The following is a 20168-nucleotide window of genomic DNA, read 5'->3' on the forward strand; positions in this document are numbered from 1 at the left end:
TGCATAACAATGCAGGACCTACTTATATGGGTATATGCAAATAAGGGAAAGGGTAATTTAATTATTCTAGTAGATTATAACAACAAAAACTCTTCCTTTTAACAGAGCTGTTTGATTTTTGTGAAAAGGCTTTTCACTTAATTCATAAAACTTTTCTTAACCTTAGGCTTCTGAGGAACACTTTCTTTTGCTTTGTTCTGTAAGCAACTAGTCAGATATGCATATTAATATTTTTTGTGGACATAATTACTAAAACAACAAAAGTTTAGTTGATCATGAGATATTTTCCACATGCAGTTCTGTTACAGCATTCAAAGTATTTAATTCCATGATAAATAACAAATTGTAGAAGAGCTTAACTTTCATATGACTACTGGAAGTTTTAAATTAAATGGCCAGTAACTCTCTTCTTTGTATTCCTATTAGATTCTCCTTCCCCTACTGCTGCAAGAACGCTGACGCTGGTTGCCAAGTCTGTGCAGAATTTAGCAAATCTAGTTGAATTTGGAGCTAAGGTGAATATAATTTTACACAGAACAGCCTAGAACTGCATTTCCAATACATGTCAATGTTCCTGTTTAATACAGACAAAAATCTGTTGCTGTTCTATTGTGCAAATCCTGATGTGTGACCTGGGTGTCTTTATCAGCAAGGAGGCCTTGTTCCTGCAGTTTTTTCTCTCCTCTTCAGTTGGAGCTCAACAGGGTATTGATTTAAACTAGAGCAGTAGCATAAAGTCTGGCTGAATTGGAAAAAGGAGTCAATCATTTGAGAATGAATCATCTAGAAATTTATGTGAATGATTTGGTACATACCATGAAGATTTTGAATCTGGTATTATGAACAACAGCAGTGACCTGTTAAAATAATTGATGAACCAATGACCATTCTAGTAGGTATTAGAGTGATGCAACCATATTTTCATGCCATGAGAACAGATAAATTCAGACTTTTGTTCCAAAGACAACAGTGGAAGTATGTGGACTGTTTTTTTTGTCTGTCAATGACCAAAAGAGTAGCAGTCATACTCTAGTATTCATAGAATCATAGAATATCTCAAGTTGGAAGGGACCCATAAGGATCATCAAGTCCAACTCCCTGCTCCTCGCAGGACTACCTAAAACTAAACCATATAACTAAGAGTGTTGTCCAGATGCTTCTTGAACTCTGACAGGCTTGGTGCCATGACTGCTTCCCTGGGGAGGCTGTTCCAGTGACTGACCACCCTCTCAGTGAAGAACCTTTTCCTAATGTCCAATCTGAACTTCCCCTGGTGCAGCTTCATTCCATTTCCTTGTGTCCTATCACTGGTCATCAGAGAGAGGAGATCAGCACCTCCTCCTCTGCTGCCCCCCTTGAGGAAGTTGTAGACTGAGCCCAGCTGAGTAGACTGAGTTGTAGACTTCTCCAAGCTGAACAGACCAAGTGACCTCAGCCGTTCCTCGTAAGTCTTGCCTTCAAGGCCTTTCACCATCTTGGTTGCCCTCCTCTGGACGCATTCTAATAGTTTGATGTCCTTATATTGAGGCACCCAAAACTGCATACAGTACTCAAGGTGGGGCCACACCAGTGCAGTGTAGAGTGGGACAATCACCTCCCTTGACTAGCTAGCTATGCTGTGCTTGATGTACTCCAGGACACGGTTGGCCCTTTTGGCTGCCAGGGCACACGACTCATATTCAACTTGCCATCAACCCAAACCCCCAGATCTCTTTCCTCGGAGCTGCTCTCCAGGCTTTCGTCCCCCAATTTGTATGTATAACCAGGATTGCCCCATCCCAGGTGGAGAATCCGGCACTTGCTCTTGTTAAACTTCATACGGTTGGTGATTGCCCAGCTCTCTAGTCTATCCAGATCTCTCTGAAAGGCCTCTCCACCCTTGAGGGAGTCCACAGCTCCTCCTATTTTAGCATTGTTGGCAAACTTAATGTACATTCAATTCCTGCATCCAGATAATTTATAAAAACATTACAGAGCACTGGCCCTAAAATTGAGCCCTGGGGAACCCCACTGATGACTGGCCACCAGCCTGATGTAACCCCATTTACTATAACCCTTTGAGCCCAATCCATCACCCAACATATTATGGACTTGTCTAGCTGTGTGCTGGACATTTCATCCAGAAGGATACTGTGAGAGACAGTATCAAAAGCTTTGCTAAAATCCAAAAAAACCACATCTACTGTCTTACCTTGGTCAACTAGATGGGTGTTGGAGTTGGAAAAGTGAGAGAGGCGAGGCAGACAGCCATCCCTCCACAAAGAAAACATCTATGTGATGGTAAAATGGGTAAGTTTTCTTTAGGAATATCCATATCAAAAAGACAACTGAGAAATGCTAGAGTAGAAATCCGTTCAAGAAGGATGTATCATCTGCCTTAAGTAGATGATAGGAGCCTTTTTGCATTTCCATTGATTATTTGATGTCAAGCTGGGGAGACATCTTTCAGTAATATTGGCATGTCTCTGTACAGAACCTTGAAATACATTCCACATCCATATTCTACATTGCATATACTGTATATAATAATACTATATGTAATAATATATATTACATATACTATATGTAATAATTCACTTTCAAATTGAGACCAATCGGGACTAAACTTCCAGCCTGGATATAGAGTATTTTAATTCTGAAACAAATGAACAACTACCAACCTCTGGCTCCCCCCTACACATACACACTTTTCTTCTACTTATTCCTTAGACCAGTGATTTTTGTTGGTACAGCATTTTGAAACACCCCTTTTATTTGTACTCATTTTCATATTGCTTGACTTAATTTTGTAAATCAGTTTTAGAAGTTACACTAAAAGGCCTCAGCTTTTATTAAAGTTTCTATTGTATCACTAAAAGAATGCCAACAACAATTGGTCTGTTCTGGTTCCCGAGTTGCAACATGGTTGAACAATAAAAATCTGTTGACTTAAGCATAATGAAAGAAAGCAAGTTCAGGCTGCCATTATAAAGCCATTTGTCTGACACTCACCACTTGGAATGTAAGCATTAATGAAAGAACAAGGAGGGCACTTATGTCCTGATGTTACCTCTGAAAGTGTTTTCTCCATTCTATAGCTGCAATGAATAGAAGAAGTCAATCTTCAATATTTCAGAAATGTAAGATTTCATGTCACAATGCATATATAAGCAATTTCAGAATCCATCTGGAATACAAAAAGTGTAATCTTTTGACTGGTTGTACATCAGTCATTATAAATTAACTTGAAAAAAATAAAATCACTCCAGATGACACATTTGTGTTTTGCAGTCATTAGTCTCTGATTATAATGTGTTCACTTCAGGTATGACTATTAAATTGGTATTGATTTGTTCTAATAAATACTTTTAAAAATTACTAGGAGCCATACATGGAGGGGGTAAATCCATTCATCAAGAGTAACAAACATCGCATGATCATGTTCTTAGATGAACTTGGGGTAAGTGTTTAAAAAAAAAATATTGGAAGTTGTATAGCAACATTGTAAATTAAAATTCTTTACAGTTCTTGTTAACTAGCTCAAAAATGCATCAGCTTCCACACAGTTTTGAATGCTTGTTACTGAAAAATTTTTCTTGTGCATGTTTAGGAACTGCAGATTGCTGGCCTGTCGCACAGAATTAAAACCAATCAAATGTCCTATTAGAAAGATTTTATTCATTTAGTATTGCTGTAGACATGAGATCTATTTGAGCTTCTCCCCGAGGATTAGGGCTTTTGGCCAAAAATACCAATCTTTAAAAAAATATTTTACACCAAAAAATTCTTATGTGTAATTTGTCATATGGTCCTGACCAGAGATTGAAAAAATTGAAGTTCTAAAAAATATTATGTTTCATTTTATTTATACATTACCAAATGTCTCACTGCATGAATTCTAGATATTGTAGTTTAAAAGAAAATAATAATTGCAGTTCACTTTGAAACTGTTACTGTTTTGTGTATGATAGCTATAACGCATTAGGAGCTCATTTATGTATATATGTATATGTTTAAAACCAAGAATTTGTTTTAAAAATTAAGATGAAAGAAATGTGCCTAACTTCCTGAGTTGATCCATTAAAAGTGACCTAGAAGACATCTCAGACTATTTTGATAATCTATAAGAATGAGTGTTTTGAAGTGTGTCATTCAGGTGAATTGCCCTATGTCACCTTTTTCTGGTTAAATGGCAAATTCTGCATATTATGATATACTGTTTTTTTCTTTAAATGGCAGATTATGCATGAAGACTCAGAAAACTGTTGAGTTTTAAAATAACTGATTAATCTACTGCTTTAATTACATTATTTTATTAGTGGATTTACTGACTTGATAGTTTGGGGGTTTTTTGGTGTCCATTTTTGCTGCTGCTATTGTCTGATTTAAATTTTTATAAAAAACCTCACCTAATGGATGGATCCCCCTCATTTGGGGGGAGGATATAATATGAATCTCTTTTCTCAGTATCTTTCTGGCCAGCAATAGCATAGTAGCATAGCAACATCAAACCTTCTAATAGAACCCTCCTAGTAGGAATAGGAATTGCTGTATATTTAGTAATCTCTCCATGTGAAATGTGTAACCATAATTAAAATGTCTTCATAAAATATATGCTTGTGGAGAGGAGGAAATATATAATTTGTATTAGATAACAGGGACAGAAGACTTAATTGTGAAGAAAAACATTTCAGTACTTGCTTGCAGTATCAAAACAGCTGCTGTTGGTGGGTCTGTAGCACTGTAATTTAATTTCTTATATGCCTGGCTACTCACCATTCTAAGTCTGCTCTCATAATTTTTGTTAAAGAATGTTCCTGAGCTTCCAGACACTACAGAGCACTCTAGAACTGACTTATCTCGTTATCTGGCAGCCTTGCATGAGATGTGTGTGGCACATTCAGATGAACTTCGGACACTCAGTAATGAGCGAGGTGTAATGCAGGTAAACTACAATGGTTAATAAAAATCACAGGTACAGATAGCATGTCTTGAGTTATTGCTTAATATCATGATTCTTTTGTAATTTTTCTGTCCAGCAGAATAAATGATAAATAATATGTACATTTCACCAGGAGGTTGCTAGTTGCAAAGGTAAAGAGGCTCAAAACTATGAACTAAGTATTTATACAACAAAACCAAAGATGTTTTAAAGCAGTGGGTTGGGGGCTTTTTGGTGGGTTTTGGTGGGGTTTTTTGTTTTCTTGTTTTCTTTTTTTTTTCTTTTCTTTATTTTTGGTTTAGTTTCCAGGTGAAGTTTTTAGTTTATAGAGGAAGCCTGAACCCAAGAAATTACTGTCTCCTGACAGGCTCTAGTTTTAGGATCTAGTTCTTCTAATTGAGAACTAAATAAATTTACTTTCTTTAGCTTTCTATCACTACTTCATTTCTGCTTCCTGATTTATTACATTTGTAAACAAATATGGTAAACTTCTCTAGCAAACACTATAAATGAGTGTTCTATTCCAACTATTAAACTTCTATACAGCTTTTATGCAAAATTATTTTTTAAGAGGAAAAAAATTCACATGACTTCATGCATTGTCCCAAAATACTACAAAAGTAATATACTTGCCTATGGTCTTCTAATTATGATGAACTTCAAGTCAGCAATTCTATTTATTGCACAGTAATATGTTTTGGTATGCTTGACTAGTATACTGTGCTGTGCAGGAGATAATTTAAGTAGTCTTCCATTTTTAATGCTAATGATTTGGGGACAGGGACAGTTGTACTATAGAAAGCCTTTTTGTTTAGAGATGATCTTCCTTAAATTTAATCAGTAACAGCTTAAACTATTTATTTAATGAATTTTTGAAGAGGTAGTTTTTAAAATAGTTTCTAATTTAATTGTTTCAAAATAAATTCTTGTAATCAGATTTCTTGTTATTCTTATGGTTTAAAGATTAGATTTCCTATATTCTGACTCTTTGAAGGCCTTAATTTAAACCCAGGTAGATGATAAATCTATGTTTGTTTCTCCTGGCAGATGTTACTCAAATAATGCATTTTTCAGCAGTAATGTTTTTTAAAAAAGAGGATTACTGGGAACTCTTATTCCCACTAGATTTTGCAAAAGGTGAAAATATATTTGTATTTCATCATCTTTGGTAGAAGAAAGCTCAAGGAATTAAAAATGAGATAATGCTTCATTATAGCAGTTCAAAACTAATCCAGTTTAATTACTACAGTTTACCTCTTCAGTGGCATATGAGGGGGAAAAAAAATCAATCATGTTCAAGTTCATAATTCACTTACAGCTACTGCTAGTCTTGACAAAGCAAAAATGATGGCTAGACTGGCAAGACAGGATAGTATAAGTTTTCAGTACTAAATACGTGTTGCTTACAGATAAGGGATATAATTTCTTTCACAAGGCCTGTATCTGAAGTACATAATGATTACGGATGTGATACTGTTTCCTCAATACACTTATATTTCTACTTCAGAGGAGTAATTTCTCCTCATGGGTTTCCATAAAGAAAACTTGATTTTTTTTTCCCTTTTTCCTTCTGTAAGTGCCCTAATGGTTCAGGATCACCCTGTTGTAGTTGAACATAGTTCTGCTATAATGAAAAAATGATTGAACTCCTGACAGTGCATTAGCAATACAATTTCTCAGCCTGTTTTATGTGTATATTCAGTTGCATTTGGTTTAGTTTAATGACCAGGTTTTCAGAAAGTTAGAGGGTAGTTCTGCCTGTGCAGAAGTGAATTATATTATCACTTTTTTTTCACCGGACTTTTTTTTTTTTCTTCTTCATTTTCTTGGCACAGTTCTGCACTTGCACATGGGGAAAATATGTGAGAATGCATTTTTGGTTTACAGATTATTTTTTAACAGATAGGAGAACTTTCTTAATTTTGAAACTCTCAGGTTAAGTTGGCAAGACTTAATGGGTTTCCATGGGTGCAGATAAATTTCATATTGCTGTTTTACAGTTGCTTTTTGAAGTAATGTCTTAGTGACTAAGAAATTGGAGCTGGGGAGGATTGGGGTGTGTGGGTGTGTGTGAAATATATTTTAAACTACTTAATTCTAAGTTTGGTAGGTTAATGTTGAAGATGCTTCTCAAGCAAGATGGGTTTTGGTTTTTTCTAGTTGTTAATGTAGGGTTGTACTGGGGTTTTTTGTTGTTTTTTTTTTTCTACAGCATGTTCTTAAGAAGCTGTTGGCTATTACAGAACTGCTTCAACAAAAACAAAATCAGTATTCAGTGTCTAATAACATCAGGTAGCAGCCCTCTACCTGAATTCTGCATGGATCCAGCATGTCTAACATGGCAACTCACGCAAGTATCACTTTTTTTGCTCTTGCCAAAAATAGCACACCCTGTCACATTCTCAGTGATGTGTGAACTATGCAAAAACAAAACAAAGATTCTGTTAGTGAATGATTGTACCAGCAGCTTTTAAAACTATCTGTGCAGGATATTTGCACTTTTTTTCCACTTGGAACCAGTTTTTACAGCCTCTGAGCCTTGGTGTACAGTTTACCTTCTGCAAAGAAAATGCTGTGACTGTCTTGAACTTTGAAAATTACTTTCAACATCTGCAGTTGCCAAAGTTTTTCTGTCTTGTTGGAAAAGAATGATCAACTGACAAGGAAAGAAATGCATTGTTTTGTCAGCTACATGTAACTGGATAACATTTCTTACTGTAACTTCTGACTGGTTACAATTATTATGACTTTGACTGTTTCAGCCACTTGAATTTGTATTTACAATTTCCAGAGTTTGATGGTTATGGTAAGAACAATCTTTCCTGTATACTTTTTATACCATGTTGTTTGTCTTGCTGGAATCACGTCAAAAGAATATGCAGAAGGGATCTTGTCAGCTTTATTCTTTAATGTGCCACTGATTCAGTCTAAATAATTCTTCCATCAAGGACTGTGTATCCATCCAGGTAAATCACAATGCTTTTGTAAAATGTTTACAACGGTGAATAATTAGAATTCAGTAAATTTATTATCACTGTATCAGACATGCATGCATCCATTAAACCATTTTATAAAATATGTATTGGCTGGTCTTGTGTGTAATGTAAGGCTACCATGAATCTTATTTTTAAACCTGAAAAATAAGTTTTTAAACTAATCAAGCTGCCGACAGACTATGGAAACTGACTAACTTTGGGTGCAAGTAATAGAACATTGTAAAAATGAAATTTGGATAACAGATATGGTTGGCTATTTAGCTACTATGTATAAAATGCATTGATAAAAACTACTGTAGGTAAATCTCAAAGTTGCATTTAGGTATGTATATTAAAAAAATGACACCACTACTTATTTCCTAAAACAGTGCGTGAAAATTAATGTTCTGGTTTACCCCCCACCAACAGCTTAAGCATCACACAGCTACTTACTCACACCTCCCCCTCCCCCCAAAAGCAGGACAGAGGAGAGAATAGGAAGAGCAAAATCAAGAAAACTCGGGGGTTGAGAAAGGAAAGATGAAGAAAAGAAAAACAGAACAAGTGATGCAAAGGCAATCAGTCACCACCTCCCAGAAGCAGACTGATGTCCAGCCAGTCTCTGAACAACAACTACCTTCCCCCCCAAAAAAACCCCTTCCCTCCACTTTTATGTCTGAGCATGACATTATATGAAATGGAATATCTCTTTGGCCAATTCAGGTCAGCTGTCCCAGCTGTGTCCCCTCCAAACTTCTTGCTCACTCTCCAGCCTACTCCCCGATGGAGCAGAGTGGGAAAAACAGAAAGCCTGGACACTGTGCTGACACTGTTCATCAATAGCCAAAACACTGGTGTGTTGTCAAGATTGTTATAGTCACAAATCCAAAACACAGCACCATATGGGCTGCTATGAAGAAAGTTAACTCCATCCCAACCAATACCAGTACAATGAAATACTTTGACCTAGCTTTGGACAGCATATAACTACTTAAAGTTTTTTGATTTTTTTAAAAAATAATTCTCAGTAGTCCTCATGTACATTAGTCACAGTAATCTAATCTGAGATTATAGCTGCAGGATCAGCAGTTGCAGCTGACAGGTTAAGTCGCACAACTATGATTATGTTCCATACTGTAGATGCTGCAGTCTCTTTTTAACAATACATTTGAGAAGAGTGTTGCGAATGCTGAAAATGTTATAAGCAAGGCTGTTTTCTTTCAATCAGTTCAGTGACAAACTGTGGAGGAAGGCAGCACATCCTGCTCTAAAGCGCTTGAGGTTCTATTAACCTTAAGGTTCTATTAACATTCTATGAAGTTAAGCGCTGCCCTCAGGGACAAAGGAGCTGAACGGAGCTGAACAGAACTGGCAGCTCTTGCAAGCTCTTCCCACATGTAGGAAATTGGGCAAGGAAGGCAGGAGACCAACATGGTTCAGTAAGGACCTCCTGGTCAAACTAAAGCGTAAGAAGGAAATGCACAGGCAGTAGAAGCAGGGATGTGTATCCTGGAAAGAATATAGGGATGCTGCCCAGATGTGTAGGAATGTGATCAGGAAAGCTAAGGCACAGCTGGAGCTGAACTTGGCAAGGGATGCAAAGAATAATAAGAAGGGCTTCTACAGGTATGTTGGCCAGAGAAGAAAGATTAAGGAAAATGTACCCCCCTGATAAATAAGAGAAAAAAACTACTAACAACCGATATGGAAAAGGCTGAGGTACTCAACAATTATTTTGCCTGTTTTCAATAGTAATCTCTCTTCCCACATCTCTCAAGCCCTTGAACCTCAGGGCAGGGACTGGGGGAATGAAGTCCTCATCATAGGAGAAGATCAGGTACGAGACCACCTGAGGAACCTGAACATACACAAGTCCGTGGGACTTGACGAGATGCATCTCAGGGTCCTGAGGGAACTAAGTTCCTAAGCCACTCTCCCATATTTGAAAAGTCATGGCAGTTAGGCAAAGTCCCCAGTGGTTGGAAAAAGGGAAACACTATGCCCATTTTTAAAAAGGATAAAAAGGAGGACCCTGGGAACTACCAACCAGTCAGCCTCACCTCCGTGCATGGTAAGATTATGGAACAGATCCTCCTGGAAGACATGTTGAAGCATATGGAAGACAGGGAGGAGATTATAGACAGCCAATACTTAAAGGGGTCTTATAAGAAAGATGGAGAGAGACTTTGCCAGAACCTGTAGTGACAGGACAAGGGCCAACAATTTTAAACTAAAAGAGGGTAGATATAGATTGGACTTAAGGAAGAAATGTTTTATGATGAGGGTGATGAGACACTAGAACAGGATGCCCAGAGAAGTTGTGACTGCCCCATCATTGGAAGCGTTCAAAATCATGTTGGACAGGGCTTTGAGCAACCTGATCTACTGAAAGATGTCCCTGCCCACAGTGGTGGAATTGAACTCAATGATCTTTAAAGGTTCCTTCCAACCCAAACCATTCTATGATTCTGTTACCAGATCTGTCGCCTCCTTTGATTTATCCAGTTTGCTAAATGGCAAGTTTGACATTAGCTACTGCTGTGCTCTAATCCTAAACTGTTTCTAGACCAAAACTCTCCCATCAGTGACAGATTTATAAAAACAAGCATTTCAAATTTATGTTTGACTTAAAATTGGTGAGTTTTTGGAATGGAACTACAGCTAGTTACTTTAGCAAAGTCTAACACTTTATTGTAAGATATTACAACTGACAGAACAAATACCTCACACCACAGAGTAAGGAACCTGTGGTAGGCTTTAAGAGTTCAGTTAACACTTGCCACTGAAAAGTAGGTAGCCTGAGTAGGTCCTGGCACTCTGAATTGCAGTGGTTAAGATTCCATCTTCCTTCAAGGTTATAGTGAATCCACAAGACCATCATTAGTCTATTCTTTCTTATATAAGGAAAAGAAGCCATACCTTGAGCTGTGTGTGCAGTTGGTATGTTTTACAGTGAGGGGGACCAGACAATATATAACTACAGGTACACAGTACCACTGCAGTGTCAAATTGACTTCTATTAGGCATGCCAGTTGAGAATTTAAGTAACACAGTGTAGTGGGTTGACCCTGGCTGGAGGCCAGGTGCCCACCAGAGCCACTCTATCACTCCCCCTCGTTCACTAGACAGGGGAGAAAAGGTATAACAAAAAGCTTGTGGGTCGAGATAAGGACAGGGAGAGATCACTCACTAATTATCGTCACGAGCAAAACAGACTGAACTTAGAGAGGGAATTCATCTAATTTATTACCAAGCAAAACAGAGTAGAGGAATGAGAAATAAAATCAAATCTTAAAACACCTCCCCCCACCCCTCCCATCTTCCCGGGCTCAACTTCACTCCCGGCTTCAACCTCTGCTCCCCCTCAGCGGCACAGGGGGACAGGGAATGGGGGTTGCAGTCAGTTCATCACACATTGTTTCTGCCGCTCCTTCATCCTCGGGGGGAGGACTCCCCTGCTCCAGCATGGAGTCCCTCTCACAGGAGACAGTCCTCCACAAACTTCTCCAACGTGAGTCCTTCCCATGGGCTACAGTCCTTCACGAACTGCTCCAGCGTGGGTCTCTCCCATGGGGTACAGACCTTCAGGAGCAGACTGCTCCAGCATGGGTCCCCCATGGGGTCACAAGTCCTGCCAGCAAACCTGCTCTGGCATGGGCTCCTCTCTCCACGGATCCACAGGTCCTGCCAGGAGCTTGCTCCAGTGCAGGCTTCCCACAGGGTCACAGCCTCCTTCAGGTGCCTCCACCTGCTCTGGCATGGGGTCCTCCACGGGCTGCAGGTGGAATCTCTACACCCCCTCATCCTTCCTCCATGGACGGCTGCAGGGGGACAGCCTGCTTCACCATGGTCTTCACCATGGGCTGCAGGGGGATCTCTGCTCTGGCGCCTGGAGCATCTCCTCCCCCTCCTTCTGCACTGACCTTGGTGTCTGCAGAGTTTCTTACATCTTCTCACTCCTCTCTCCAGCTGCAAAAGCTCTTTTTAACTGTTTTTTTTTTTCCCTTCTTAAATATGTTATCACAGAGGCGCTGATTGGCTTGGCCTTGGCCAGTAGCGGGTCCGTCTTGGAGCCAGCTGGCATTGGCTCTGTCAGACATAGGGGAAGCTTCTAGCAGCTTCTCACAGAAGCCACCCCTGTAGCTTCCCCCCTGCTACCAAAACCTTGCCACGCAAGCCCAATACACACAGCTATCTTTTCATGTTGGTCTCTTTCAACCGTATCTACTGTTGGCAACAGATTTAAATAGCAAGTTTCAACTTTTTTTAACCTTAGTTTAAAAAAACCTGAAACACGTGATTTGTCATGTCCACATTATTTGATATTTATTTGTCTGCCAGGACACTTCTGGAGGAAAAAGCACAGACCAGGGACAATGTTTACTTGTGTTACACACTCCATTCTACTTCTGACAACCTACATTGATAATCTTAGTTAACTTATAAGACTAGCTCAAACTAGAAATCAAAATTACTACGTCATACACAGAATTTACTCAAGATAAAATGTAAATATATTAAGTACATCATGAGAGGTTGTAAGGAAACCTGACCTCTAAGACAATGGACAACAATTGCTCAACAACCTGAGAAGATATTTTCTTTCTTCAGCCTCCACACAGTCTAGATTTGTGCTCAGACTTTCTCGCATTGCTAAATATGAGTACAGCATAAAGAGTTTCTTCAGGCTTTCCCTAGTTTGTTGCAAGACTCCAATTATGTTTTTCTTCCTGGGATCATTAAAAAATGTCTCTTGCCCCTTCAGCAATATTACCCACTGTATTCAGTGTCTTTTGCAGGGGAAAAATAAAAACAAGTAAATGCATCACAGGGAAGATTTTATTTTCAGCTAATGCTGACTAATCCTACAAAACCTCCTGGATCCAGTCCAAATTTTTGCTTCTGCAAACATGCCATAAAGAAATTAAAAAAAAAACAAAACCAAAACCCCAAACTTTTGACCTCTTTATGCCCAGGATTTAGTATGTAGTGGCAATATTCCATGAACAGACTAGAGCCTAGAAAACATTTTAATTAGTGTTGACTAAGCACTTTAACCTTAAACCCAGTTACCTATGCCTACTCTAAAAGCCACAAAGCCCTTTTTCATCACTTGTTTGAGGTTTAGCTCATCTGTCTTCATTACTGAGAACTATGCACAGAATTCCAGAACTCATATTGGGACCTTTTAATAATAGCTTGCCCTTTTATGGCTTCATTACTTTGACAGATTAGTCATCTACAGTCACTCAGTACCCTGTGGATTCCTCCTATCATTTCCCATTTGATCTCTCCACACCACTTATGTTCTTTTTATTGGTATTAACTAATGACCTTATCTATAAACTGGTAAATCCCCCAAAAGATAAGTAGATTAGAACTGATGGTGCACTTGTATATAATTATACTCTAATTACTTATAGCTATGAATATCAATATGAGCTATCCTTCAGCATTAGTGAAGCCTCAAGGTGTAAACAGTGTACAGGTACTATAAGCTTTAAAAAAAAAAAATTAAGCTCAATTTCCCTTTGTGTACATGAACTGGCCAGCTCAAATCTGATCCTGCATATGGTGATTACTCAGAAATGAAACTATATAATACAAACCCTTAGCATTTCAGATGCATCCATATTATTTTTTTTTTTTAAATCCTAATGTTTCAAGAGCTGTTTCTTTATTATAAGAGCTGATCAGGGAAGGGAAGGGAAGGGAAGAGAAAAGAGTTGAGTTGGAAGGAACCTACAACAATCATCTAGTCCAATTGCCTAACCAATTCAGGGCTGACCAAAAGTTAAAGCATGTTATTAAGGGCATTGTCCAAATGCCTGTTAAACACTAGCAGCCATGGGGCATCAACCACCTCTCTAGGAAGCCTGTTCCAGTGTTTGACCACCCTCTCGGTAAAGAAATGCTTCCTAAAGTCAAGTCTGAACCTCCCCTGACACAGCTTTGAACCATTCCCACGCATCCTGTCACAGATCAGTGTCTCTCTCTCCACTTCCCCTCCTCAGGGAAAAATTTCATGCCATTGATGATTGCCGAATACTCCAATCTATCTAGATCTCTCTGCAAGGCCTCTTGTCCCTCAAGAGAGTCAACAGAACCTCCCAGTTTAGTATCCTCAGCAAACTTGCTAATGGTGCATTCAACTCCTGCATCCAGATTGTTGATAAATATATTGAACAGGCCCTAGAATTGAGCCCTGAAGAACACCACACCTGAGGAACACTGGTTGCCAGTCAGATGTAGCCCCATTCACTACAACCCTTTGAGCCCTGCTGTTCAGCCAGTTCTTCACCCAGCATACCATGAACCTGCTCATCCCACAGTTGGACAACTTGTCCAGAAGGATGCTGTGAGGGACAGTATCAAAAGCCTTACTAAAATCCAGAAAAACTACATCCACTGCCTTCCCTTCATCCACTAGACAGGTGACCTTATTGTAGAAGGATATCAGATTATTTAGACGGGACTTTCCCTTTGTGAACCCATGCTGACTGTGACTGATGATTGCATTGCCCTTTAAATGCCTTTCAATAGTACCCAGTATAATCTTTTCCATAATTAGCTCCATGAGTAGATTAAAGTTTGCTCTCTTGAAATCCAGGGTAGCAACCCTGCTGACCTTTTTTCTCATTACACTGAAAATTTTAAACTCAACCATTTCATGATCACTATGGCCAAGACAGCCACCTACCATCACATCTCCCACAAGTCCTTCTCTGTTCACAAATAGCAAGGCTAGGAGGGCACCTTTTCTAGTTGGCTCACTGACACTTGTGACAAGAAGTTATCTTCCACAAACTTCAGGAATGTCCCAGACTTGCTTGTCACAGCAGTATGGTATTCCCAGTCGATGCCTGGGAAGTTGAAATCTCCCATAAGGACAAGGGCTACGGATCCAGAGATTTCTCCTAATTGCCTATAGAATAACTCATCAGTGCTATCGTCCTGGCTGGGCGATGGATAGTAGACACCCACTATGACATCTGCTTTGTTTTCCATCCCCCTAATCCTCACCCAGAGGCTCTCGACCACATCATCCCTAACTGTAAGGGCTGTACAGTCACACCTCTTCCTTACATACAGTGCAACTCCTCCACCTTGCCTGCCCTGCCTATCCCTCCTGAACAGCCTGTAGCCCTTCATTCCAGCACTCCAATGGGATAAATTCTGTATTAGATGAATAGAAATCATAAGTTAAGTTGTATTATCAATTCTGTATTATTCTACTTATAGATTGTAATACATTGGTTCTGCTTGTAGAAATCCTTTGCCATTCTGTTCTGGTTTCAGCTGAGAGGGTTAATTTTCTTCATAGTAGCTAGTGTGGGGATATGTTTTGGATTTGTGCTGGAGACAGCATTGATAATATAGAGATGTTTTTGTTCTATGGACCTATTGTTGAGCAGTGTTTACGCGGGGCCAAGGCCTTTTCTGCTTCTTGCACTGCCCGGCCAGCGGGATGGCTGGGGGTGCACAAGAAATTGGGAGGAGACACAGACAGGACAGGTGACCCAAACTGACCAAAGGGATATTCCATACTATATGACGTCATGCTCAGAATATAAGGAGCTTGGGGGAAGAGGGAGAGGGGGGGCGGTGGCCTTCGGAGTGATGGCGTTTGTCTTCCCAAGTAACCGTTACACGTGACAGAGCCCTGCTTTCCTGGAGATGACTGAACACCTGCCTGCCCATGGGAAGTGGTGAATGAATTCCTTGCTTTGCTTTGTGCATGCAGCTTTTGCTTTACCTATTAAACTGTCTTTATCTCAACCCACGAGTTTTCTCACTTTCACTCTTCCGATTCTCTCCCCCATCCCGATGCGGGGGGAGTGAGCGAGCGGCTGCGTGGTGCTCAGCTGCCAGCTAGGGTAAAACCATGACACATTCTAATCATAAATACTGTACTATATTAATCATAATATCCATTTAAGAAAATAGAGCTTTAATTGTAACTACGATTTAGTGCCATCATCATTCTGCCAAGGTTCCCTAAAAGAACCTGTCTGTCCCCTTAGTGCTGAGTGACAAGCATGGACCCCTTGTGGTGCTTTCCTCTTTGGTGAACAATCTTCCCCAAGGCTTCCAGTACTAAGTTTTATTTCATAAAGCAGCACTTACTTCTTTGGGAAGAAGTTTTGTGATGTGGTTTAGCCATAGCCCGCAGCTGAACGCCAGGTGGCCACTCACTCACCCCTCCCCTGGCGGGATGGGGAGGAGAATGGAAAAACAAAGGCAAAGCCTCGTGGGTTGGGAGGAGGACGGTTTCCTGGGACAGCAAGGGAGGGGGAAACAATCAATAACAGTACTGATAACAGATAGTAACAATGGGTGATAACAGAAAGCAATTTACCCATCTGACAACCCACCTACCTGATGGAGGCTCAGCCCATCCAAGGAGCCACACCCAAACCCACCCCTCCCTGACTAGCCCTCTTTTATGGCAAGCATGAGGTCACATAGTATGGAATAGCCCCCTGGCCAGCTTGGCTCACCTGTCCTGGCTCCTTGGGAAAATTAACTCTATCCTAGCCAGAACCAGGACATTATCCACCCCTTATTCTATAACATGTATGTCATGCCCAGATTATTCACATATATCATTCCCTTACTCTATGGGCCATCCCTCTAAAATGTCTGTCAAGTTCATTTAGTCCATGTCTTTGGGTTCCATCTGTCATGACAGTCTCTCAGGGCAGGAGCAATGGTGCGTGCTGCTGGATTGTTGCACGCTGCATCCGGAGTTTTCACAGCTGGTGTATCTGGCATGGTCCATGTGTCACCAAAACCCGGGAATAAACCTCATAACACCAATGTAGTGTTAAAAGGCAGGCATTCTTTATTGCAGCTCTGGATGCACGGGGGATAGCTCCACCCAACGTGCGTGCCAGGTGATCACCAACACACAGGTTATGTAGGATCAAAGCATACATATTCATAATTTTTCTCAGAAAAGGCAGTTCTATGATAATATTTTCTTAGAATTCATTTACATTTCTATTTTCTATTTCTGGTGTGACAGGGGGATCCCAACAATTGACTCTGCTGGAGGACAAAGTGAGTCTAACTGGGAATGAGTGGGAAAAGCACCCCATTGTGACTGGGCCGGAGGCTCCATGCATCCTGGGCATAGACTACCTCCGGAGAGGGCATTTCAAAGACCCAAAAGGCTACCAGTGGGCTTTTGGAATAGCTGCCTTGGAAGCGAAGGAAATTGAACCATTGTCTAGTTTGCCCAGTCTCTCGGAGGACCCTTCTGCTGTAGGGTTGCTGAGGGTCAAAGAGCAACAGGTGCCAATTGCTACCACAACTGTGCACAGGCGGCAATACCGCACCAACAGAGACTCCCTGGTTCCCATCCACAAGCTAATTCATCAACTGGAGGGTCAGGGAGTGATCAGCAGAACCCACTCACCCTTTAACAGTCCCACATGGCCAGTGTGGAAGTCTAATGGAGAGTGGAGGCTGACAGTAGACTATCATGGCCTGAACAAAGTCACACCGCCCATGAGTGCTGCCGTGCCAGACATGCTGGAACTTCAATATGAACTGGAGTCAAAGGCAGCCAAGTGGTATGCCACAATTGATATAGCTAATGCGTTTTTCTCGATCCCTTTGGCAGCAGAGTGCAGGCCACAGTTTGCCTTCACTTGGAGGGGCGTCCAGTACACCTGGAATCGACTGCCCCAGGGGTGGAAGCACAGCCCCACCATTTGCCATGAATATGTATGTTTTGATCCTACATAACCTGTGTGTTGGTGATCACCTGGCATGCACGTTGGGTGGAGCTATCCCCCGTGCATCCAGAGCTGCAATAAAGAATGCCTGCCTTTTAACACTACATTGGTGTTATGAGGTTTATTCCTGGGTTTCGGTGACAGTTTTTAGCGACCCAGATGGGGCACTGCTTTTGAACCTCGACAGATCCGTGGGATCGCAGGACCTCCAGCTGGCACCGGGGAATTCTCGGGGAGAACCTCTGATCCCTGGACCGAAGAGCTCTGAGCAAGACCCCTGGGAGAGGTAAAGGCATTCTTATTTGATTTGAATATTTGCTCTTTTGAATATTTGCTCTTGCCACCACGGCAGGACAGGCCCGCACCAGGAGCACGGGAGCCTGCTCGTAAGGCACGGTGAAAGCTGCGCAGAGTTGGGCTAGGGAGACGTCTCAGGTAAAAGTCTCTGCTAGGCGAAAGCCTGTGGAGCAGGGCCCACAGGGGAGGGGAAGCCTCCAAGGTTGAGATTTCTCTTACCATTGTGGTGGGACAGGCCCACACCAAGAGAAATCCCTGAGGGAGCTCTAACATGGGTTGGAGTCCCTCTGACTAGTGCTTGTGATGATAGTGCACAATCACAACCACTAAGTCCCTGGGAGATGGGTACTTTTCCGAGTAAGAAACCGGTCCTGCGAAAAACACCACTGGGATGTATTTTGGAACATTGGAAAGATTTGGGAAAAATTGATCCTTTGACTTGGAAACAATTGATTGAATATTGTAATCACTGGTGGCCACTGTATGCTTTAGAGAGTGGGGGAAAGTGGCCGGAGAATGGGACATTGCAGTATAACACAATTTTGCAATTGATGTTATTTTGTAAGAGGGAAGGTAAATGGAATGAACTGGCATATGTAGATTTGTTCTTCACACTGCGAAATCATCCGGAATGGCAAAGGCAATGTGAATTGGTTTCACCTAGTTCTGTGGTAATGGCATTAAAGGGGCAGGAACCTGGCAAAAATTTGAAAAAAGGTTGCTCAGCTTGTGATATTGGTAAACGGTGTTTTAAATGTGAATTTGAAGATGATGATGATGATGTTGAAATATTGGTTGCACCTCGTAAAAGGCTAGGAAATGATCAAGGGGATCAAAATCTGGAGGCTAACAATGCTTCCGCCCCTCCTGTGGAAGGGGAGGTGGAAGGATTCAGCCCGATTGCTGCAGCCCGATTGCTGGGAGGACAAGGGGAAGAGGGGGAGGAGACAGATTAACTCCCCTCCAGGCCCCTCTTCGACAGGCGGTTGGTAATGAGGGCCCGGTAATGGTAAAAGTTCCCTTCTCAATAACTGATTTAAGACCAGGGAAAGAAACTGCAGGCACTTATCGGGATGATCCCAAAAGGGTTGCCAAAGTAGTTGAAACAGTAATCAGAACCCAGAACCCTGATTGGGAGGATTTGCAAGTAATATTGGATACTTTGTTGGAAGACACTGAAAAGAAAATGGTATTAAATACGGCCAGAAAACAAGTAGAAGGAGCTCATGCTAATGGGATTATACAAGGGACAGCGGACCAGAATTTTCCATCCACAAATCCTGAGTGGGACCCTAATCAACCGGGACCCAGAGGGATGCTGACTAGATATCAGAAGTGGATTTTGTTTGGTGTTAGACATGCAATGCCAAAAGCAATTAATTGGTCTAAACTTTATGAAGTGAGACAAGAATTAAATGAGTCCCCTTCAGCCTTTATGGAAAGACTGAAGGTGACTGCTAGAAAATATACTAATTTGGACCCAGAGAAAAAAAAAAAAAACCAACAAAAACCAACGAAACAAAAAACCCCAACACAAACAAACAAACAAAAAGACACAGAAGAAGCTATACAATTGGCCTCTATATTTATGGGACGATCGGCCCTAGAAAAAACTCCAGAAACTGGAAGGGGCTGAGTCCAGAGACTTAGGTAAAATGCTTGAAGTAGCCTGGGCTGTGTATAACAACAGAGAAAAAGAAAAAGAAGTCAGACAAATGCAAAGGAATGGAAAAATTCTGGCAATCTTGACTGAGAATAATAAACATGTAAAGCGAAACTCAGCCGTAAATCAGCAGAGCTTGTTGGTGCGACGGGGCGAAAAGAGAACTGGCCTTTCTTGAAACTGTTAAAATTTAAGCTGGGAAAACAGTGGGTAACACATCAATTTTTGTACATGCCCGAATGTCCATTGCCTTTATTGGGACGAGATTTATTAAGCAAATTAGATGCACAAATAATTTTTAAAGATGGAGAAATTAGATTACTACTACCAGAATCAAAGCCATAGAGGTGAGAGTGTTTATGTTACAGGATTCCTCCAAGGAGGAACAGATTCCAGAAGTCGTGGACAATGCAGTAACCCCTTTGGTATGGGCAAGTGAAGTTCCAGGACAATCCAAACTGGCAGAACCGGCAAAGGTGACTTTAAAACCTGGAGCCAGGCCGGTAAGACAAAAACAGTATCCTATTAAGTGGGAGGCTCGAAAGGGATTAGAGGGATTAATCACAAAA

General features: G+C 40.9%; 2 protein-coding genes across 3 annotated transcripts in view; one reads left to right on the plus strand and one right to left on the minus strand.

Moving 5' to 3' along the window:
* The window catches only part of LOC142599153 (ras GTPase-activating protein 1-like), a 109900-nt gene extending 101901 nt beyond the window's left edge, over positions 1 to 7999 (plus strand). Inside the window, exons 22-25 of the mRNA XM_075738883.1 lie at positions 427 to 515; positions 3362 to 3439; positions 4790 to 4924; positions 7134 to 7999. Coding sequence (XP_075594998.1) covers positions 427 to 515; positions 3362 to 3439; positions 4790 to 4924; positions 7134 to 7217 — 386 coding nt within the window. The 3' untranslated portion in view covers positions 7218 to 7999. The remainder of the gene's footprint in view (positions 1 to 426; positions 516 to 3361; positions 3440 to 4789; positions 4925 to 7133) is intronic.
* The window catches only part of LOC104641365 (ras GTPase-activating protein 1-like), a 502600-nt gene that overhangs the window by 360654 nt on the left and 121778 nt on the right, over positions 1 to 20168 (minus strand). Inside the window, exon 5 of one of the 2 annotated variants that reach the window (XM_075739084.1) lies at positions 20067 to 20088. The exons of the other annotated variant lie outside the window; for it this stretch is intronic. Within the exon in view, the coding sequence (XP_075595199.1) occupies positions 20082 to 20088 (7 nt within the window). The 3' untranslated portion in view covers positions 20067 to 20081. Of the gene's footprint in view, positions 1 to 20066; positions 20089 to 20168 lie in introns of those variants that run through there. 2 annotated transcript variants of the gene reach the window in all.

This window comes from Balearica regulorum, chromosome W (genome assembly GCF_011004875.1).
Source record: "Balearica regulorum gibbericeps isolate bBalReg1 chromosome W, bBalReg1.pri, whole genome shotgun sequence".
Lineage (NCBI taxonomy): Eukaryota > Metazoa > Chordata > Aves > Gruiformes > Gruidae > Balearica > Balearica regulorum.